The sequence below is a fragment of the Vanrija albida genome, assembly GCF_041260175.1.
Source record: "Vanrija albida strain AlHP1 chromosome Unknown contig_1, whole genome shotgun sequence".
NCBI lineage: Eukaryota > Fungi > Basidiomycota > Tremellomycetes > Trichosporonales > Trichosporonaceae > Vanrija > Vanrija albida.
In genome coordinates this window covers 53,183-74,018 of record NW_027191420.1, presented here as the reverse complement: position 1 = coordinate 74,018, position 20,836 = coordinate 53,183, and the positions used below count along the sequence as shown (strand labels likewise).

General features: G+C 62.4%; 11 protein-coding genes across 11 annotated transcripts; 2 read left to right on the top strand and 9 right to left on the bottom strand.

Moving 5' to 3' along the window:
* Positions 1-117: 117 nt before the first annotated feature.
* Positions 118-2,436, bottom strand: Q8F55_000041 (uncharacterized protein; the record flags this gene model as incomplete). The annotated part of the gene is made up of 2 exons (XM_069348697.1): positions 118-975; positions 1,606-2,436. The coding sequence occupies 2 exons, from the start codon at positions 2,434-2,436 to the stop codon at positions 118-120; spliced, it is 1,689 nt and encodes a 562-aa protein (XP_069212241.1).
* Positions 2,437-2,778: 342 nt separating this feature from the next.
* On the bottom strand, positions 2,779-3,609 carry Q8F55_000040 (uncharacterized protein; the record flags this gene model as incomplete). The annotated part of the gene is made up of 1 exon (XM_069348696.1): positions 2,779-3,609. One exon carries the CDS (start codon positions 3,607-3,609, stop codon positions 2,779-2,781), a length of 831 nt encoding a protein of 276 aa, XP_069212240.1.
* Positions 3,610-4,471: 862 nt separating this feature from the next.
* Positions 4,472-5,362, bottom strand: Q8F55_000039 (uncharacterized protein; the record flags this gene model as incomplete). The annotated part of the gene is made up of 1 exon (XM_069348695.1): positions 4,472-5,362. One exon carries the CDS (start codon positions 5,360-5,362, stop codon positions 4,472-4,474), a length of 891 nt encoding a protein of 296 aa, XP_069212239.1.
* An 803-nt stretch (positions 5,363-6,165) lies between these two features.
* Positions 6,166-7,137, top strand: Q8F55_000038 (uncharacterized protein; the record flags this gene model as incomplete). Its single annotated transcript, XM_069348694.1, has 1 exon — positions 6,166-7,137. One exon carries the CDS (start codon positions 6,166-6,168, stop codon positions 7,135-7,137), a length of 972 nt encoding a protein of 323 aa, XP_069212238.1.
* Positions 7,138-7,173: 36 nt separating this feature from the next.
* Positions 7,174-8,163, bottom strand: Q8F55_000037 (uncharacterized protein; the record flags this gene model as incomplete). Its single annotated transcript, XM_069348693.1, has 1 exon — positions 7,174-8,163. One exon carries the CDS (start codon positions 8,161-8,163, stop codon positions 7,174-7,176), a length of 990 nt encoding a protein of 329 aa, XP_069212237.1.
* Positions 8,164-8,364: 201 nt separating this feature from the next.
* On the bottom strand, positions 8,365-9,360 carry Q8F55_000036 (uncharacterized protein; the record flags this gene model as incomplete). Its single annotated transcript, XM_069348692.1, has 1 exon — positions 8,365-9,360. One exon carries the CDS (start codon positions 9,358-9,360, stop codon positions 8,365-8,367), a length of 996 nt encoding a protein of 331 aa, XP_069212236.1.
* A 2,637-nt stretch (positions 9,361-11,997) lies between these two features.
* On the top strand, positions 11,998-13,302 carry Q8F55_000035 (uncharacterized protein; the record flags this gene model as incomplete). Its single annotated transcript, XM_069348691.1, has 1 exon — positions 11,998-13,302. One exon carries the CDS (start codon positions 11,998-12,000, stop codon positions 13,300-13,302), a length of 1,305 nt encoding a protein of 434 aa, XP_069212235.1.
* A 307-nt stretch (positions 13,303-13,609) lies between these two features.
* On the bottom strand, positions 13,610-14,446 carry Q8F55_000034 (uncharacterized protein; the record flags this gene model as incomplete). Its single annotated transcript, XM_069348690.1, has 1 exon — positions 13,610-14,446. The coding sequence occupies one exon, from the start codon at positions 14,444-14,446 to the stop codon at positions 13,610-13,612; it is 837 nt and encodes a 278-aa protein (XP_069212234.1).
* Positions 14,447-14,700: 254 nt separating this feature from the next.
* Positions 14,701-15,726, bottom strand: Q8F55_000033 (uncharacterized protein; the record flags this gene model as incomplete). The annotated part of the gene is made up of 1 exon (XM_069348689.1): positions 14,701-15,726. One exon carries the CDS (start codon positions 15,724-15,726, stop codon positions 14,701-14,703), a length of 1,026 nt encoding a protein of 341 aa, XP_069212233.1.
* Positions 15,727-16,164: 438 nt separating this feature from the next.
* Q8F55_000032 (uncharacterized protein) lies at positions 16,165-17,319 on the bottom strand (the record flags this gene model as incomplete). The annotated part of the gene is made up of 1 exon (XM_069348688.1): positions 16,165-17,319. One exon carries the CDS (start codon positions 17,317-17,319, stop codon positions 16,165-16,167), a length of 1,155 nt encoding a protein of 384 aa, XP_069212232.1.
* Positions 17,320-17,838: 519 nt separating this feature from the next.
* Q8F55_000031 (uncharacterized protein) lies at positions 17,839-18,864 on the bottom strand (the record flags this gene model as incomplete). Its single annotated transcript, XM_069348687.1, has 1 exon — positions 17,839-18,864. One exon carries the CDS (start codon positions 18,862-18,864, stop codon positions 17,839-17,841), a length of 1,026 nt encoding a protein of 341 aa, XP_069212231.1.
* Between the last annotated feature and the right edge of the window lie 1,972 nt (positions 18,865-20,836).

Here is a 20,836-nt window from a genome sequence, read left to right as displayed (position 1 = left end):
AAGCGTGTGGCGGCCTCCCCTCGTCGCCAGTGCTGGGTACTTGCGGGTGTGAAGGCTCCTGCATCCGTCAGCCCAGCACAAACACGCTCTGACCTACCCGTCATGATCGCTTCGCCTTTAATCGCTTCCCATCCATTGTCCCACAGTGTGCCTCTGATCACCGAGCTTCTCGTACCACTCGTCGTGAGTGACGAAAGTCGCTGGGGTATTTTCCAACCGGATATCAAGGTAGTCTTTAGTCGGGGCCACGACGGTAATGCTGTCCGCAAGATGGCGGGTGTACATCCCCTCGACAAAGTTGCAAACTTCTCGCTTGGTTCCATCGGCCGCGGGGACGTCTCCAGTCGATCGGGGCCACAGGATGACCGTGAACGCGTACCCCAAATACGGCTCACACGGGAACCTACGCTCGTGGAGAGCGTGTTGCTCGCCGAAGCGGTATGCGGGGAAGGCAGCAGACCGCTCGCTCTCCTCATCCCAGCGCAGATGGAGGACGTGGTGCTTGCCACACGAGCCGAGGTTGATCGACCCGCCCGGGGCGCGATCAAGGTCGATATAGTCGACGACCGTCGCCACAGTCGCAAGGCTGAAGTGTCTCTTCATGAGTTGCTGCCCGAACGGCGTGGTAGTAAACGCGCGGCGAATCGTTTGCACCATCCAGAACGCGCCTCGGCGGACTAGTGCCGTGTCGAAGTCCTCGACGTCTGCGCTCCAGTCCTCCAAGTCGAGGACCTTGACGAGCCGCGGGATCCATGGGATGCGGGGTCCGTTTGGGTTGAGGTTGAGCGCGCCGTGCTCGACCAGCCGGAGTCGGTGGAACTTGCAGGTCGCGCTGAACGCGAGCTTCGTCTTCCTGTCTGCGTGCTCGAGGATGAGATCGATGATGTGAGGGTAGCCCGCGTAGTCGATAGTGACGGGCCCTGGGGGAGTGGGGGAGTGTGAGGACAAGGCCGTCGCTGGGGCTTGTAGGTCGCGCTGAGCATGAGCGTCATAGGCCTGCCTGCATGCTCGAAGGTGAGCTCGATGCGCGGGGAGCTCGGATCGTCGGTAGTGAGGGGCATTGGGGGCGTGCCAAAACAAGGACGTCAGCCGACCCGGCATTTACACACTCCGTCTGGCGGCTAGTCGCGTCGAGCGGGAGCAGTGCAACACCGCTCTGTGTGGCATCGACTCGATGCCGTCATCAGATGCCCGCTCTCCGTCTGTTTCTCCCAAGCGTGGCACCCAACTTGGAGGTGAGCATGCACAGACAGGTAGACAGTAAAGCAGGCGCGGCCGGCACTCCTCCCACGGCCTCCACTCAACTGGGCCACCTCCACCGACCCCATGTAGGGGCTCCACCAAGGATCAGTGGTCAACATTTTGCCGAGAAGGGCAGCGTTTCTCTCTCTTGCGCGTAGGCTGAGGCGAGCAGCTGAGGGAGTTGTAGATGTACGTGTGCGTGCTCATGCATCCACCCCCTCTCCTCTGCACCACGGCCCCAACTCCACGTCTCCATGATATCACTCTCGCGGTCCTCCTTGTCTTGCCAGCCACCATGGGCCAGCGTTCATCATGCCGGCCCGCCCTGAGTGGCATCAGCAGCCGAAACCCTGTGCGACTTACCTCTGCCTCCGTTGGCCAGGGGATCCACTGGCCCACAACTTCCTTCTCCTCGCCGAGCTCGCCGAGCCACTCGTCGTGCGACTTGGAGATGATTGGTATGTTGCTGCACGCCAGCTGGATAGTGACGTAGTCTTCTGCTGGCGCCACCACAGTGAGGCTCTGTCCGCTGACCCGGTGGTAGAGGCCCTCGATGAACCTGATGATGTGACCCTCTGTGATCTTGGGGGCTGAGACGATGCTGGTAGAGTGGGGCCACAGGACGACAGTAAACGCGAGCCTCGTAGCGGCGCCGTAATGACATAAGTGGTAGTCTGGGACACGTGTAGATGCCGGGCTTCCATCATGCCAGCGCAAGTGGAGGACGTGATGCTTGCGACAAGACACGAGGTTGATTCCCTTCCAGTGACAGGGGAGGACGCGATCGAGATCGATGTAGTCGACCAGAGTGAGCACATCGCCCAGACGCCGGTAGTGGCTCTTCGTGGGTGGCAAGTAGGGACTTGCACCCAGTGGTGCACGTCGAACAGTGTCCAGTTGGAAGAACTGGTCGCGCCGGAACTGCGTAAGACAGCGTCGTGTCGCGTACGTGTCGCATCTGCCACCGAGGTCAAGAACCCTGGCGACTTGTGGAAACCAGGGCAGGTCCGTCTTGCAGTCGGGTGTGGTGACGGACAGTCCCTTGCCCTGCGGGTGGTGTAGCGCAACGCGTTGAACACGCTTGCGCTGGAGCTTGCAGGTCGAGCTGAAGGAGACCTGGGTCTTCCTGTCGGCGTAGTGCAGGATGAGCTCGATGAGGTGCGGGTAGGCGGTGTGATCGATTGTGACGGGCATTGTGGGGGATGAGGAAGAGTGAGGTGATGCAAGAGAGATGTCGGCTTGTTGGTGGTGAGTCACTGCGCTCGTCTCGTCAGCACTGACCGGACGAGTGGATGAGGAGACCCATGGCTCCCGTGGCACCCAGCCCGCCTGAGATCAGCAAGTTGCCGCCACCGTCCCCACTACCGATGCACTCTTGCTCACAAATGCATACGCTGCCCGTTGTCCTTTCCACGTTCTCCCCCTACCAATACAGTCTGCCTGCCGCCCATTTTGTGCACGTTGCACCGGAGCCGCGTCCCGGGCTAGCATCAGCCATCTGAGTTCACCAGTCGCCCGACTCACCCCAGGTATCAGCTATGGAAGCTCGGTGCGCCACTCCTTCCACTGGCCCACGATGCCCTCGTCCTCTCCGAGCTCGAGAACCCACTCCTGGTGCGTCTTGTAGATGATCGGTGTGTGACTGATCACCAGGCCGCTGCCGAGAAAATCCTTGGTCGGGGTCACGACGATGAGGCTGTCGGCTTTGATGGGGTCGTAGATCATCTCGAGGAGGCGGGAAATGCCGCCCCTGACTTCCCCGGACGATGCACCCGAACTTGAGCACTGGGACCAAAGCACCACGACGTACTCGGTCGCGACGGTCTGTCCCACAAAGTGGTAGTCGAGGCGGCGAGCGGGAGTGGGTTTATCGTCCCTCCAACGAATGTGGAGGATGTGCCGGCCGGTGCAGGACTCGAGGTTGAAGCCACGGTAGTGCCAAGGTGGAAGGGAGTCGATGTTGATGTAATCGACCACAGTATGGGCGTCGGAGAGCAGAAGCTTCTCGATGGCGTCGAAGGCCGGGGGAGTGCTGAGGGGTGCGCGGCGAACCGTGTGGAGTTGTTGGAAACGCCAGAGTCGGAGGCGCTGGGCCGGAGTCACGCCTTCCCGGGACGCAATCGTGAGCACCTTCTCGCCGAGGTCGGCGACCGTGACGAGCCGAGGGTCCAAGGGGGGATCGGACTGGGACAGGTGAGGGGAGGTGAGGAGCAGCCTGCGGTGCTGGAGCTGCACCGCGGCGTGCTGGACTCGCTTGCGCTGGGCCCTGCATGTCGCGCTGAAGGCGAGTTGCGTCCTGGTGTCGGCGTGGTGTAAAATCCTGTCGACGATGTCCGGATAGGCCGAGTGGTCGATGGTGACGGGCATTTTGAGGGATGGGAATGGGTTCGACGAGGGAGTAATGTGTTGGATGAGTTGGGAGTGGGGGAGAGGCGACGACTCGAAGGGTTTATGTAGTGCTGGCCAACTCCTCGCCCCTCGTCCTCTGCAGGGCAGGAGTGGTCGGGGGGCGCAGCACATCCTCATCGCCGTGGGCGAGTGTTTGACGACGCCAGGTGCATGGACCGCGCGTGTGCATTCCATCCGTTTGAGGGATTCGCGACGCGTATCATCTTTCACACAATGCCGTGCTGTCCCCGACCCCATCAAATCTACCCAGCTGCATTGTGCTGCAACATTCCAATAGCCGATCGAACTTGGGAGTTTTCTGGAGTCATCAGCAGCGCCACACCCTTCCCTCGCATCCAGCTCGACTTCCACCGGATCCAGCGCTCCTCGATGCCCTTGTCCTTGCCAAGCCAACCACTGACTCCCGGCGTGTCCTGTAGAAGATGCAGACATCACCAGAAGAGGTATGGCCCCAGTAATCGTCTGGAGGCACAGCGGGGATTTGTCGCGTGTCGACGAGGTTGCAGAGGCGCCGCATGCTTCCTCAGATGTGGTTCTTTGTCGTGGCTGATCCAGCCCTCGTCGACGGCGGCCACCGAACATTCGTGCATGTAAGTAAAAATGCGAGTGGACACCGACCCAAACAATTGCTGCGCTGATGCTAATGGTTCATTCACAAAATCTACTGGGGTCTGAGTAAATACATAGATACATGTCCTGCTTTCCCGCCTCGATGCCACTCTCGCTAGCTAACCTTCTTCTTGCTGTGCAGAGACGCCTACCCAAATCTACAATGTACCTACATACAAGACTCCCCAAGGCTCACCTCCCCGTATGTCGACTACCAAATGCAGTTGCCGATAACACCCTTCTGGTCGCCGAGCTTGGCCCGCCATTCCTCGTGCGACATGTAAACGATGGGGGCCTGGAGGTCGGGCAAATGGATCCAGGCATACGACCTGGATGGGGCAACGATAGTGAGGTTCGGCCCGCTCGCGAAGCGGTAGAGGTTTTCGATGTAATCAACAACACGGCGCTTGGCAGCACCCGCCTCCCAGAAGTTGTCGTCCGCGGAGGGCCATAAAATGACCGTGTACTCGGCTCCCAGTGGGTTTCGGCTCAGCTCGAACGAACGAAGGCCCATGTCCATCGAGCCCATCGAGCCTATCACATCGGCACTCCAGCGCATGTGGAGGACGTGCTTTTTGCTGCAGGAGGTGATGTCGATCAGTGTACTTGACTGCGACGAGGATTTGTCGAAGTCGATGTAGTCAACGACGGTTAGCACGTCCGGGAGGCGGCGACGGGCCTTCACCCTTGCCACGAAGGGAACGTGGTCAAGGGGGAGCCGGCGGATTGTTTCGAGTTGCGAGAAGGCCGACCGCTGACCCCTGGTGAGGGCCTTGTGGGTTGCGTACCGGATGCACTCTCCGTGCAAGTCGAGGACCTCCACGACTCCGGGAAGCCACGGCAGGTCAGCCACGCAGTCGGGAGTCGTGAGCGCCAGGCCATCAGCGGTGGCGTGAAGTGCGGCGTGTCGACCGCGGCGGCGAACGGCACGCCACTGGAACTGGGGACTTAGCCGCTGGTGCTGCTTCCGCGACGTCGAGGCGAACGCGACGAACGCAGCGTCGTCGGTGAAGCGCAGGATGCGGTCGATGATATGAGGGTAGACGGTGTGGTCGAAGGCAAGAGGGGTGCGCGCGCGGAGCGAGGAGAGGAAGTTGCCCATTGTGAGGGGAGTTGCTTGGATTTTGAAGCCTGAAGTGGTGAAAGGGTTGAATGGAGAGAGGTTGGAATGAGGAGAGGTTGGAATGAGAAGAGGTTGGAATGAGGAGAGGATGGATGGGGAGAAGGAGGCGAATGGATAGGGGGTTGCGGTTTTATAGTGAGGAGAGGGGCATCACTCAACCCAGTCGCGACGGCCACTTGCCTCGTGGAAGGTGCGGCATCACTGATGGCGTTGGCGTGGAAAGGCAACGGCCACGAGGGGCCGCGACGGGCATGGCTGGGACAGGTACACAATTCCACCACCACATCACCCAATTCGCCGCCTGCAACAGGATGGAAACTCGTTCGTCTCGGCATTGGGCGTGTCCCCATGGATGCATTGTCCCCATGGTAGTATTTTCCCCCAATCACCAATTATTCCTAGCGTCTGCTCACTGATGCATGCACAATAGTCGTGGGACGACAGACGACGACCACGACCTCGACCGACCAAGTGGACCACCTCCACCGCGTTATCCGTCGGGGCCCCATGGCCTCCACTCACACCAAACATTGCCATCACCGACGACCCCGACGTGTCGCCCATCTGCTCGTCGTCAACAAAGCAGCGCGCGTGTCCTGCTCGCAGCCGTTCCTCCAGTACGCCGACGGTGCGTTGAAGCGGCTCATGACCTCCGAGCCGCTCCTCGAGCCGAGGGGCTCTGGGCGGGGAGGCCGCGCAGGCGTCAGCGGCGGCGGCGCTGCCTTCCCTGAAGATTTCGCCAAACACACCCAGTCATCTCCGCATCGCCCATCCACCCGCTAATGCCAGCGCTCGACCACACAGCGTACCCCACGCTCATCGGCGGCATTCTCGCCGCGGCTGACGTGCGCACCCTCGTGGCCTTCAGCTCCACGTCGCGCACGTACCGCGCCCGGATCGCCGCGGACCTGCTGCACCACGCCGTGCTGCACGCCGAGGACGGGCACCTCTCCCTCCGCGTGCCGGGCACCAGCTCGCCGCTGCCACACATCCCCTCCCTCGTCCGCGTGCTCGACCTCGACGGCGACTCGTGGGGCCCGGCTCCGCCGCCGGCGCCAGGGCTGACGACCCTCCCGCGCCCCATGCACAACGCGCTCACTAGCCTACGGGCCGTGCGGCGGCGCGGCACGGCGATGCAGGACATCAACGACCCGTACAAGTTTGACGGGGTGCCCCTCCTCGTCGACTTTCTCGACCTCGACAGCAACGTCCAGGTCGCGGGCACGCACCCCGACCTCGACCTCGGGCTCAGCGCCGAGACGCACGTGCTCCACCTCCGCTGGTGCGACGACGAGCCGCTGGACGACGACGACGGCCGGCTGATACACGACACCGAGTTTCTCTTCCAGGCGCACCGTGACTTCGAGTACGTGCTCATCGTGGGCGGGTACACGAGCTCTGGGGCGCCAGCGGGGCTGGGCAGCGCGCTCGAGGTGCTCCGCCTCGTGCTCTCCGGGCTTGCGGAGAGCGGGCTGCGCCCGGCCGAGACTGAGATGCGGATCACCATCGTGGGGCTCGAGAGCACCGACATGGTGCTCCCACATCCTGTGGCGATGGAGGGTCCGGACGACGTGCCAGCGCTGCTTCGGCCCGCCGCGGCGTTCCTCGAGGACGCAGTCGGGAGTATCCACGACTACGAGTACGAGGAGCCGTCGAGCGTGACGTGGCGCCGTACGGTGCGGTATGGGACACTAGACGAGTGGCGTGAGAGTCTCGGCGAGGAGGACAGGCCGTTGGTCGGCGTGTGGGCGTAGCACGGGACATGCATAGGATGTACAAATGGACTTTGGCTAGCGGCCTTGCTGCACCGGCTCGACCCACTCGCCAATCAGCCCAACGTCCTGCGCCGGCAGCTCGGCACGCCAGTCCTCGACGGTGAGGTAGCGCGCCGAGCGGCGCAGCGCCTTAACCCTCAGCCCGCTCGGGTCCTCTTCGATGATGTAGTCCTCGAGGAAGGTCGCAAACTTGCGGAACTGGGCGGGCACGCGCTCGTTGACCTCACCGACGCCCCCTTTCTTCACCTTCAGCCCCTCCAGATCCGTCGCCTCGAGCCCCACGACGGTAAGCGTCGTGTAGGGGCATAGTCGGTGAATCGCCTCCCAGAGGACGTTGAGCAGCAGCTCGAATGCGCTGATCGGGCTTGGCTTGCCTGCGGTGGTCCACGGCTGCAGGACGAAGACGTACTCGTACTTGCGTGTCTGGAACCCATAGATGAAGGTGGTGAAGCTGAGTGCACGCGGGTCGCCGAGCGCGAGCGGGTAGTCGTCACACCAGCGCAGGTGGAGCACCTGCCGCTTGAGGGACTGGCCGACATGAATGACGGCGTCCCTCAGACGCTCATGGACAGGGAAGTTCCACTCGTCGAGGTTGATGAAGTGCACTGCCGTGTCGGCGTCGCCCGACAGGCCGATGTTGACGGCCGCGGGGGTCGGTGTGCCGATGCGCCGGAGCATTTCGAGGTCAAAGTCCTCGTGGGCGCTGGCTCGGGAGAGGACGGTACGCATCGTTGGCGACTCGAGGACGCGCTGCTCGACGTCGAGAATGCGGACGTAGATGGGGACGAAGGGGAGCGCGCGCGGCACGAGGTGTCGCGTGCCGACAGGGAGGAGACACGGACGGCCGGTGTCGGCGTCCGTGTCGACCGAGACGTGCCGCAGTTGACTGACCAGGCGACGGCGGTACAGTCGGCAGGTATTGCTGAAGGCCAAGACTGTGCTTGGGGTACTGTGGAAGAGGATGCGGTCGATAATGCCGGGAAAGGCTGTGTGGTCGAGCAACATGGTGGGTGGCGAGACGACGAGAAGAAGAATAACGTCGGTCGCGCTTTTGAAGCTGGTCCGCGGGGCCAAGGGTGCGGGACGACTTGTCCCAGCACGGGCTCGGCGACAGCACCACTCACGTTCTGTGCAAGGAGCGTGTGTGGGCTGCGAGGTCGTGCGAAGTCGAGGAACACACATCAGTCGACTTCGGCGCCCCGTGCGCTATGCCGCCGGCTCGACCCATTCCCCCACGAGCCGTACCTCGTCGTCGTCGAGCTCGGCGCGCCACTCCTCCATGGTGAGGTATCGCGTCACGCGGCGCAGTGCGGCCACGTTCTTCTCGGCGGGCCCGTAGTCCTCGTCGTCGATGTAATACTCGAGCGAGGCGGCAAAAGGCCTGAACAGATCGGGCACGCGCTCGTCCACGGCCTCGACGTCACCCAGTGAGCCAACGTCCAGGTCAGTTGCCTCGACGCCGACGAAGGTGAGGCGCGCGGCAAACCTGTCGCTCATGAGATGGATCTCGTCCCAGATGATGTTGAGCAGAAGCGCACGCGCGCTGCTCGCGCTCGGTCTATGCCCCGTCGCCCAAGGATGCAGTACAAACACGTACTCGTGCTCATCAGAGTGCTCAAAGTTGAAGCTCGAGTGCTCAAAGTTGAAGCTCGCAAACGCGAGCGCGTGCGCTTCGCCCTGGGCCAGCGGCGTGTCGTCACACCAACGCAGGTGGAGGATGTGGCGCGTGCGCGACGTGCCGAGCTCGACGTGGACATTGTTGAACCCCTCGAACGGGATTGGAAAGTCCCAGTCCTCGACGTTGATGTACTGCACCAGCGTGTCGGCGAAATGCTCTATTCCGAGGTTGACGCCGGCGGGGGTCGGCGTGCCGATGCGCCGCAGCAAGTCGACTTCGAAGCTGCCGCCCTGCGGGCCGACCGCCAGCGCGTCGGTGACCTCGGGAAATCCGAGTTTGCTCTGGTGGATGTCGAGCACGCGCACCAGGGCCGGGACGACCGGCAGCGCAGGCGCAGACGCGAGCCCCACGGGCCGGAGGCACGCGACGCCGCCGTCCGTGTCCAGGGCACTGTGATGCAGCTGGTCGGCCAGGCGCACTCTGTACCGCAGGCACGTCGAGCTGAAGGCTAGAAGCGTGTCTGGGGTGCAGTGGGAGAGGACGAGGTCGATGATGAACGGGAAAGCCGTGTGGTCGAGCGGCATCGCGGATGGAGAAATCGCAACAAGACAAAGGTAGACGGGTCACTATTAAACTGAGGCGAGGTGGAGGTGGGGCCCCATACTTAATGCGTCTGGTCCTGGATCGAGTGAGACGTTGCTGCCGCTGCAGCTTGGTCCTGTATGTGCTGTACCTCGAGTTCAAGGCTAGGAGGGTGCTCAGAGTGCAGTGGGGCCACACGAGGCCGATGATTATCGGGAGGGCAGTGTGGTTGACGAGTGGCATGACGGTGATGGCCACGTCGTGAAAAGGAAGACAACAAGTTGACGTCGAGCCGCGAATTTTGTGCCATTTCCACCTAGGCACGTCAAATCCTCATTCGTCCCACAGCCGTTAGATGAACATTGTGCGTGCCATACACGCAAACACCTGCATGCACACAACGGAGCTTGCCAAACCCTGAGGCTCGTTGAGCCCATTTCTTGGGCCGCTTGAGCTACACCGAAGGGCTCACGACAGACGAGGAACCATCGCCTGCAGCAGCAGTTGCCGAGGCGGCTGCTGCAGAAAACACAAGCGACGACAGGAGACGGACATGCAGTTGCAGTGGCAGTGCTCGACAAGGCCAGTTATCGCGTCAAGTGCTGGGATTGATGTGGTGCATCTCGACGTCGATCTAAGTAGCCAACTATTGTACTGAGTCCGGCTTCTTCCCAAGTATGATCGTTGGCGGGGTATCGACAAGTTAGGGCGCGACATAGCACGCGAGTTGAGCGAGCGTGGTGGTGGTTTCGAGGCCGTGCGGTTGTCACTGGCCTTGCGCTGCCATGGGGGGCGACGCTTCGGCGCAACACGCACGCGAGGGGCTCGCACCGTCGGCGCCGAGTCGCTCTTCCACGCCGCGTCGTCTTGTTGAGGGACCGGCCAGGCCGCCTCGATCACCCGCTGCTCGTCACTCAGCTCGGCGAGCCACTCGTCCATGGTGAGGAACCGCCCCACTGATCGGGGTGTTGTTCCATCGAAATCCTCATCAATCCGGCTCACGAGCCATTGTTGTCGCTCCAGTACCGCCTTGATGTGGTCCACCGCTACACCAGCGGCAGCTATCCCGACGACTGTGAAGGTGGTCCCGCGGTGCCAGATATTGTCTAGCAGCGCACGGTACGCCGTCCGCACAATGTGGCAGACTGCTTCCGGGTCCGCGCTGCCGTGCAGGACGAGGACGGCATCCATCGCATCGGGACAGGGTGGCCCGCCCCCGCCGAACGACCAACTCGTCCCCCACCCAGCTTTCTCTCCCCGCAGGCCAACGTGGAACACCCAGCGCTTGGCAGGCGCCCGGATGTGTACTGCCTCGGGTTCGGAAAGCCGCGGAGTGGTGCGGGGGGGCTCGAGGGCAAAGTAGTGGACCAGTGTTCTGGCCCGGAAGTGGAGGTCCTGTGGCCCCCGGTCCAAGTTCCCACGCGATCGGTGTAGGCGGCGCACAGTGTGTACCTGCGTAAAGTCGTGGATGAAGGGGTGGATTCGATGCCACACCGGCGTGCGGACGTCGAGGATGCGCACGGCGGTCGGACACCATGGGAGGTGCACGTCGCGGTGGCCTGGAAAGTGGGGGCCGGCGCCCAGTGTTGCAACGACCTTGGGCTTTCCAGCCCTGACTCTGGCCTTGGTGTTGATCTTGACGTGCAGCACGGCGTGGGGGTACAGTTCGTGCGTGAGCCTCTCGCGGTAGTGCCGGTTCGTGCCCCGGAACCCTAGCCGGCCCGCGACCGAGCAGTGCGCGACGATGTTGTCGATTCTACCAGGGTGCGCAGAGTAGTCGATGAGCGCCATCGCAAGTTGAGAGTCTGGCGTCGAGAGCAGGCGGGTTCACCGGCGTAATGTACTCACGACGTCGATCCTGTCGATCTGGTCGATCCGGCATGACGCCCTCGCGCGATCAGGCACACACGACGCGGACGCGGATCCGGCGGCAGTGATCGGCAGTGACTCGAAATGATACTGCCGAGGCAGTCCGTCACTATGCGCCTACGCTTTCACAGTCAGTCGCAGCATGCGCTGCAGGAGCGAACAGGCGATGCTGTGGGTGCAACGCCGTTGTCGACATCTGCCTGGCGAGACTGCAATCACCGGGCCCCCGCAATTCCGTGCCATCCGGCGCGACGCTGGGGCCGCAACCGGTCTTGACGAGAAGGCGGCGAGCTCGGCGACCGGGGTACCATTGAGGGTGCTTGGCCCGTCAAGTACAGGCACTGGTGTAGGTCTTGTTGGCGCATCTCGACCGACGTGCTCTGCCCCAACTGGTGTGAGAGGGAGAGGGAGAGTTGGCTGTGCCGGCCATCGACGCCACCACCGCTATGGCCTGCTGTTCATGTGTTACGGGATGTACACTGTATGCCAAGCGGTGCAGCGTGCGGCCAGATAGTCCGGAGGCGGTACGTTGGTCGTACATGGAATGGACCACACGGCGAGGATGTCATGCGGTTTACCTCGCGGCCATGGGGAGGGGACGCCGACGACGCGTGGAGACCGACGCCGACGAGCACCGCCATCCAGGGCTCGGCGGTGCCGTGGCCGCGTCAAAACAAGGGGCCCCTGTGACGACAACTACCCCAAGACAGTCACTCTCATTCATCCTCTTGCCCATTCTCTGCATCTTTTACTCGCTCATCACTCACATCATGATCGATCACAACGCCTACCCCCACATCATCGAATGCATCCTCGGATACTCATCGCTTGACACCCTCGTGGCTTTCCGCTCCACCTCTCGCCGCTTCCGCGATCAGATCACCGCCCAGCTCCTCTCGCACGCCGTCCTCCGTCGCTTTCCCGACCGTGACAATGCGTACGGCTTCAGGCTCCCCCCAACCAGCACCCTTGCCCCGGAGTACAAGCTGCCATTTGTCCCAGAGTATGTGAGAACCCTCGATCTTGTCGCCTTCGCATATGCCCACTGTGGGCAACCAGTGCTGGATAAGCCCGACAGCGACCTTGTCGACCGTTTCGAGCTGCACACCCTCCGCCGTCTGGGTAACACGGCACAGGCGCCCGGGTCAAATTGCTTCCCCAACGTCCACACTGTCGTCGACTATGTCGACATGTCTGTCCTCAGCGGTTATGAGGACCCGGAAATCGACCTCCCACTCCGCGCCCAACGACACATCGTCCACTTCACGTGGGACCCGTCAAAAAACATCCTCAATTCGATGCATGTCTTCGGTGCCGTTAACCAGTACCCGCGGCAGCATACCGGCCACACTCGGGAAATACCGTGCCGAAGCGACGTGCGAGAGTTTGTCGTCGTCCTCTGGCCAGCGGGGCAGACCACCCCCGCGGACAACCTCCGCGGGCAAGCCCGCGCGGTACCGCTGTTGAGCGGCCCCACACCGCGGGCCATGGACTGGAGCGTTATCCGAATGTCCCCGGCACGTCGTTTACGTCCGCTGTTCGAGCTCGTGTACCAGCTCGTACCGTCGCTCGCGGCGGGTGCGACCCTCACCGTGGTCGGGGTGGAACGCTGCCCGCCTTGCCATCTGAGCGGTGTCGAGGGGAGGGGCGGGGCCGAGGGGAGGATACCCCTCGTCGACGGGCGGCCTTCGGACGCATACATGCCGAGCTCAAAGGAGTGTTTCGAGCTGTTTACCAACGCTGTCGTGGCCTACTGGGGTGGGCCGAGCGGCTGGTCCTGGAGCGACGCGCAGATCGACGCCGCCTTGCCCAACCTCCGCCTTGTCGAGTACGACCAGTGGTTTGCAGACCTTGGCGACCGCGCCCAGATCGAGGGCACTTGGCCTCACGTCTACAGGAGTTGGTGTAGGAGGTGTTGGGGCACCTCGACGGCCAAGTTCTGCTCCAACAAGGCTTTGCACCAGATGGAGCAAGCGAGGGAGCAGGCGAGAGACATGGAGGCACTACAGAAGGTGAGGGAGATGGAGGCACAACGCGCATCGGCTGCAGCGGTGAGGGCTGTGTCACCACCTTAGACGGATGGATGTGCGTGTATGTAGAGTATGCCATAAGCTGCCATGCTATGGCGTGTAACCCGCAGCGGCGACGGGGACGCCGCGCCGAGGCCGATGAAGGCCGCCGCCGGCCCAGCGAGGGGTGACCGCCGTGTATCAGGGAGCCCCACGTCGTCACTGACTTCTAACGAGCCAGCCGGGTGCAAGCAGTGCTGGGCTTGCAAGGACAAGCGGTACGTCAACCGGAGGCGGGACATGAGCGTGGGTGGGACAGATCGCCAGCGGCGGCAGCTCCTGATGCAACGGTAGACGCCCTTCGAGCGAGGCCTCATGTCGTGTATGGTAGTGTGTCTGGACGGAAGGTGTCCAGGGCGCCGCGGTCTTCGCCGAGGGTGTCGAGCCACCTTGCGTAGGAGAGGAAGGTGATTGCCTTGAGTCTGGCGTCCAGGTCGATGAGGTGGGCGTCGGCGCCCATGAGGCGTACGCGCTCGTGCACCCCCGTACGGAAGCGGCTCGCGGCTTCGTCCTCTTCGACGCCATCCCACAGCTTGTCAGCACCCACGAGGGTAGGCACGGGACCTGGCAGGAAGAGTAAGTCCAGCACCAGCCCGTAGACGGCGGGGAAGGGCACGTCCCCCCGGCGCCAGAGGACGACATTGAGGGCAGCGCAGTCGTCGGCGTGGACCTGGGGCCAGCTGCCGCCCTCGAGCGCGAGGTGGATCACGACACGGTCCGCCTCGGCATCGAGCGTACCCCTACACGATATGGGCACGTCGTAAACCACCACGGGAGCGACGGGGTAGAACGTGTCCGGTGCCGAGGGGAGGCGGAGGACGCGCAGACCTGGCAGCGCGTCGAGGAGGTCGTTCCCAACGTCCTGGGGCACGACGCCGCGCGGCACGGTGAGCACACGCACTGCGCTCGGGGGGAGGGGAAGGGCTGGGCCCCAGGGAAGGGCGACCAGCGCAGGCCAGGTCGCCGGCCATCCGTCGGCCAAAGGGGCTTTGCGCGCCGGCGCGAGCGTCACGTTCGAAGTGAGGAGGGTGTCAGCGCGGTCCCGGTAAGCGCGGGACGCGCCGCGTAGGGCGAGGAGGGCGTCAAAGTCGGCGTGGGCGAGGATTGCGTCGAGGATGGCGGGGTAGGAGGTGTGGTCTAGCACAGGCATGGTGAGGTGGGTGGAAGATGGATCAAGGGCGGTTTGTTGTTGTTGAGTCGGGCGCCCAGCCGGCGTCGGAATAGTGACCGACGCCGCGGGGGGCTTGCCTCCTTCCGTCCACATCGACAAGAGGCATTTCCCAACACTGCTGCAAACTGACATATGTAAGTCGTCGCTCACATGCACAGGAGGCACGCCGACCCGCACCTCGACCTCTGCGGACAGATGCATGCCCCTTTATCCGCCCTACTCGACGGGCCATCCTACTCGACGGGCCATGCCCCGACCGCCTCCCTGTCCTCGCCCAACTCCTCGAGCCATTCCTCATGCGAGATGAACCTGATGCGGTCGATGCGGTCGTAGATCATCCGGGCAATGATGTCGTATCCCTTCACGCCGTCCTTGAACTTCTTCCTGGCAGTGCTCCTGGCCCACAGCGTCTCCACCCCGACAACGGTCACGGGCCTGCTCCTTGTCGTCGTGTCCGACATGTCGCAAAGCTCGACAGCGAAGCCGAAGATAGCCTGCAGTGCATGCGCCGGTGGCGGCCCGGCGCGCGCGTTCTCTCGCCAGAGCACGAGGTCGGCGCGCCCGTCGTGGCCATAGCTCACCTCCGTCTCGCGCACCCAGTGCGAGGCCGCGACGGGTTGCGCCTCATCCCAACGCACGTGGACCACAAAGCGCTTGGTCGCCGTGCCATACAAGCCATAGTCGCTACCATACTTGGCGTGCGCGCCGCCTTCAAACGGGAGAGTGACAAACGCGACGATGTTGGCCGCTCTCAAGTCGCTCTCGCTGTTCTGGATGAGCCGGATCGTGCGCTTCTTTGGGAAGTGCCTGTTGGGCGAGTGCCCGACACACTGTCTCCCCTTGCGGCCATGAACCCGCTGGCCAAAGTCGATCGTGCGGACTTGCTTGAGCGAGAACGGCAGGGCGTGGACCGCCTCGCCGGGGTACGCGGGCACGCTGACAATCTCTGGGTAGTCGTCGTACCACGCGTCTGGGTCGTAGTCGTCGGGGTCGAAATAGTCATCTTCGTCTTCCTCGTCGTCGTCGTCGTCGTCGTCCTTATCAGGCTCGGGCGTCACCCTGCCGTCGCCTGTCCTCCGCCCCGGCCACCTGTCCTCGCGCTCCGTGTCGAGCGCAACGTGCGACATGAGATCGCGCGTGATGGCGTCCCGGCAGGCGCGGCAGGTCGCGCGCAGGCGTAGCCGAGCTGGCCATGGCGCAAATGACACAATGAGGCTGAAGATCTGCGGGTACACCTTGTGGTCGAGGGTCGTGGGCATGGTGGTGGATGCGGCGATGGTGGTGGGGATGGCGAGGTGCAGGTCACGTCGTTGTGCGGACAAGCGCGTCATCCGCGTATAGGCATCGCTGACAGCCGAGATCTCGGCGACAACAAAGTGCCCCGGATGTGCCTTGATGTGCCGGTTGGTGTCGTCGACGCGACTCTCCTCCACACCATGCAGCGTGCTGCCTACTGATCAAGTCACGCTGGCAGAGCGGTACAGCGAGAAACAGACACAGAATCAGGAAGTGGCCTTCCATTGGCGGCAGGGCGATGACCTGCTTGATCAAGGGACATCACACTCCGCTCACCAGGCACTCCCGCCAGGCCCTAGTCTGCTCGCGGCACACAACTCTCCACCGACGACACCTTCCACCGACCACCCCCACCGCAGCTACAGCTCAACCGCAAGGACCCCAAGATAAATGCATACGCCTCACTCCCAGGACCACTCCTCGCGATCCCACTCGTTGCGCCTGTCCTCTGGCCACACGCCCACCACATCCTTGAGCTCCCCCAGCTCATCCCACCACTCGGCGAGTGTAATGACGCGCACATATTGATATGCCTCTACGATCGTGGTCTTGCTGAGGTCGTACAGAGTGTGGTTGGACCTGCGCAGATACGCCAGCATAAGATGTCGATCGGCTCTGCGTGTGCCGGAAATCATATGGGCCCGAATCTCGTCGGCGTCGAAGTCGGGGAGCCAGTTCTCGGCGCCGACGAGTGTGAAGGTTATGGTCCCGCTGATGATACCATCGGCGAAGTGGCGGGCAAAGCCAGAGATCAACTTCATCGCATGGTACGGGGACGGGGGCGTGCAGTGTGGGGCGAGGACGAGGGTCGCGTTGTGGACACCGCCTCCTTGTCCATCGATGTACTGCAGGCGATCAGGTCGGGATACACGGCCCCACTCGATATGCCGGATATATTTGCAGCTCTGCCCAGACCGTCCGGGGACACTGGCCATCGACCACCCCTCGGCGCCCTCTGGAGCAAAGTCGACAACGGTTTCGACGGGCCCCGGCCAGGTTTGAGCGACCGTCTTGCCGAACCGGCGAAGGACGAGCGGGAACTCGCGATGGGGCTGAAGGGACGTGATCTCCACAGGCACAGGCCTATCCGGTTCGAGCGCTGTTGGATCCGTGGCGTCGATAAAGTCATTTATCCGTCGTCCGCGTCCCTCCAAGTCGATGATGCGCGCCTTCCAAGGCGCCAGGGGGAGCGTCATGTCGGAGTCGAGACCAGATGTCGGAGAGACGACAAAGTCGAGGGTCCAGTTGGGTGTCGTCTTGTCCTCGGGACGGACAGCGACCCACTTGCTCGTGGGTTCCGCATCAGGAATGACGCGGCGACCGAGTACTCCACGCTTGTCACCGTCTCGACGCCACGTCGTTAGGCGCTTGCGGATTGCGAGTCGCGACTGGCTGCGCTCGCCGAGGGGGAACCGGTCGATGACGCAGTGGTGGAAGAGCAGGGTGTCGACGATCCGCTGCCATCGCTTCGACGTCGCGCGGATCGCGACCAGCGCCTTGACCGAGCAGTTGAGGATGATTTGCTCGAAGATGTGCGGGAACGCCGTGCTGTCCATGGCAGTTGGGTGTTGCTGAGAGTGATGTGACAATGGAAAAAACGGGCATGTGGGTTTGGTTCTACCTTGACGACGGGGGGAGCTGTCCAATGGGGGAGGGTGGAGGCGGAGCCCCTATTGTCCGGTCACCAAGACGAGCTCCGATGGTCCCTTGCGCTTCACCAAACATGCTTGCAACGTGGATGGCAAGATGTGGGAGGAGCTGGAATAATGTATGAGATTGTGGCATGACGGTTGGTGGCGCGGGGGCGATCCGGTCCTACAAAATGGGGCGCTGGCTATGGACGGACTGCTAGTGGCCTATCGCCTGCCCTACTCCCTCCGCGGCATTCCCACTGATGCATCTCGTAGATTACAGCCTAGATGTAGCGAAGCTCCGGCGGCCATACTCCCACTACGTCCTTGAGTTCGCCCAGCTCGTCCAACCACTCGGACATCGTGAGGACACGGATCCTGGTCGCTGCCTCCCTCATCTGCTGGGCAGAGTAGTAGGCTCCTTTGGGCGCGGTCTACGAGCCATCAACAGTGCCTGACGTACCCGTCCGCATCGCGGACTCTCAGCAGGGCATCTTCCTTGATCTGGTCGTGGTCGACACCGGGTAGCCAGTGCTCCAGCCCAACAAATGTCATGACAGAAGCGCCTGATAGAAGGTCCTGGGCCCAGATCTGCGCGAAGCCGGTCAACTCCTTCATGACCAAGTGGGGTGCTGGCGGAGCACAATGTTGCGCGAGCACTAGGATCGCGTTATCTACTGGTTCGGGGTATGTGTAGAGGCTGCCCGATATGGACATGCTGAACTCATCAGGGCGCTCATACCACCATGGCTCTGCGAGCCACTCGGCGTGCCGCACATAGGTTCGGGAGGGGGGCATACGGGAGCCGTGGCGCCATCGCCCGATGGTGTAGAAGTCAACAGTGGTGTCAACGTATCCGTGCCAGATCTCGAGTGGGGCTGTATCGAAGCGACGGAGAATGAGAGGCGAGGTCCGCGGTGCAGTTGGGACCGGGTGGGCAAGCTTTCTGGCATAGCGGTCCTTCAAGCGGTAGAAGTCTTCCCCGATCCGATTCGCTCGCGGAGATGAGGCCAGGGCAAAGTCCATAGGCATGAGTCGTCCTCTCCCCACGATGTCTAGGACAGCTACCTTCCAAGGCAGCTGAGGCAGCCCCGCGTCCGCCTCGAGACCCGACACGGGCGCGACCGTGAACTCGATAGACGTTTTGCCGATGTGCTCCATCTCGTCGAACATGTTTGGGTACCTTCTTCTGTCTTTGCGTGCCATTCCGTCGTGCTTGTGGAGCACTTGAGGGCCGAGAAATCCCAGAATCGGGATGTCCCGGCGACGCTCGACCAGTCGCTTGTACAACGTCGGCTTCTCCAGAGGGTTCCGGCGCACGACGGCGTGCCGGAACAGATGCGCGTCGGCAATGGCGTGGTAGCGCTTGCATGTGAGCCGCCAGGCAAGGAGCGTCGACACCGAGCTCGTGTTCGCAATGATGCGCTCGACGACGTGCGGGAACGCGGTGCTGTCGAGCAGGATGGACATGTTGTGATGGCCTAATTCCGAAGAGTCGCAAAGACGTCGGTGACAAGGTGCAGTGTGCTGTTGGTCGCACCGTTGCCTTGACAACGGACCTACCTAGAGTGCCGAGTGCAGGCGACCGGGACGGGGGTGACCACGAGCCCTCGACCGCCCGCCTACTGCTCTCGTTCAGTACGCAGCCCTAAGCACGGGTTTGCTTCTTCTGGGCATGGAAGAGCAACAACCTGCAGATCCAACTCGGGCGCAGATCCGATCGCCCGCCGAATAGCCTTTACGCAAGCCAGGATCACATCGCACAGTGCACACGCACCCGTCCTACACCCTGCCGCTCTGGCGGCCACATACCGATCGCCTCCTTCAGCTCGCCCAGCTCGTCCCACCACTCCTCGTGGGTCAAGACGCGGACCTTGCTGTACGCCGCTCTCGCCTCGTCGAGACTATACCAGACGCAATCGCTGGACCCCCAGCACTGCACCGACCCATCAGCCCTCCTTGCGCCGAGAAGCATCTTCTCCCTAATGTCGTCATGGTCGGTGTCCGGAAGCCAGGTCTGCGCACCAACAACGGTGAGGACAGTGCTTTGGTTAAGGATATCCGCAGCGAAGTGACTGGCGAAAAGGAGAATCTCCTGAACTACCACGTCAGGCCGTGGCGGCGGGCTATGCTGGGCAAGCACCAACGTCGCCTCGTCGACATGAAGCTCATGAAACAGGTAGTGCGAGTTGCAAAACCTGACCAAGGATGCTGCCTTTTCGCACCACTGCAAATGCCGCACATAGCTTGGCGACTGGGGCGGGATTGTCGTGCAGGTGGGCCAGCGCGCAGTGCAGAAGTCGACAGTGGTTCCGACCGCAGCCGGGAGACGCGTGTTGACGGCCGGGCCGAATCGACGGAAGATAAGAGGGGTGGCCCGAGGAGGGAAAGACGGGGGCGCCTTGCCATGGCGGTTGGTGTAGCGTTCGACGTACTCCTCCGGCCAGTCTTTGCAGGGCATCCCGGCCCTGACGAACTCCCATATGTGTCGGCCCTCACCATCGAGGTCGAGAATCTGTACCTTCCATGGGAGAAGGGGGAGGGTCATGTCCGACTCGATCCGCGACAACGGCGAGACTACAAAGTCTATCGTGACGTTGGAGGCGGTAGCGCCGGGCATGCAGTTGTAGGTTCCACCACCCTCCCACCCACGCGTGACTCGACGACCCAGGATACCGCGAACGTCGCGATCCCAGTGCCATGTGACAAGCCTCTTGAAGTAACCTCGCAGGGAGGGGGGATACTTGCGTTCGCCGAGGGCATAGATTCGCAGGGCGGCATGGCGGAAAAGCCGAGCGTCGGCGACCTGCTGGCAATGTTTGCTTACTGATCGGAAGGCGACGAGCGTCTTTGCCGAGCAGTGCCATATGATGCGCTCAAGAATGTGAGGGTAGGCGGCGCTGTCAATTAGCATTGGGCTGAGGAAGATGGTGCGTTTGTGACGTGACTTGTTGCGGTACCGAGTCCAAAGTCGGTGACAGTGGTGCGACGGTAAGTACATAACCATGTCCGAGAATCGCGTGACTCGTGCCAGCGGTGCCTACAGGCACGCTTCACGCCACTTACCCACGATCCCCTTTGTCTCACGCCGTGGTGGTGATGCGGCCGCCATGTGAGCTGGACTCGGTGTCCCTCCCCTCGGCAAAGAGATCGGAGCATGGCGCCCAGTGTCTGCACGCGATTTGTCTTTACCTACCTCACATCACAAGAGCCAGACTGCGAGCCCAGGCATCCTCCTCATTGTGACAGGCACAGGCTCTATCTCGACGATGAGGCCTGCGGTTCCGTGTTCTGAGTCACTTGCAGTACTCGCGGTTCCGGGAACGACGTCATGGTCGCGATGAGTCAACGAGTCCATACATATGCTCAGAATCAATTTGGACACTCAGCCTCTGTCAATGGCAACCAATCACTCCAATCACCATGGCGGCCGTGATCGACT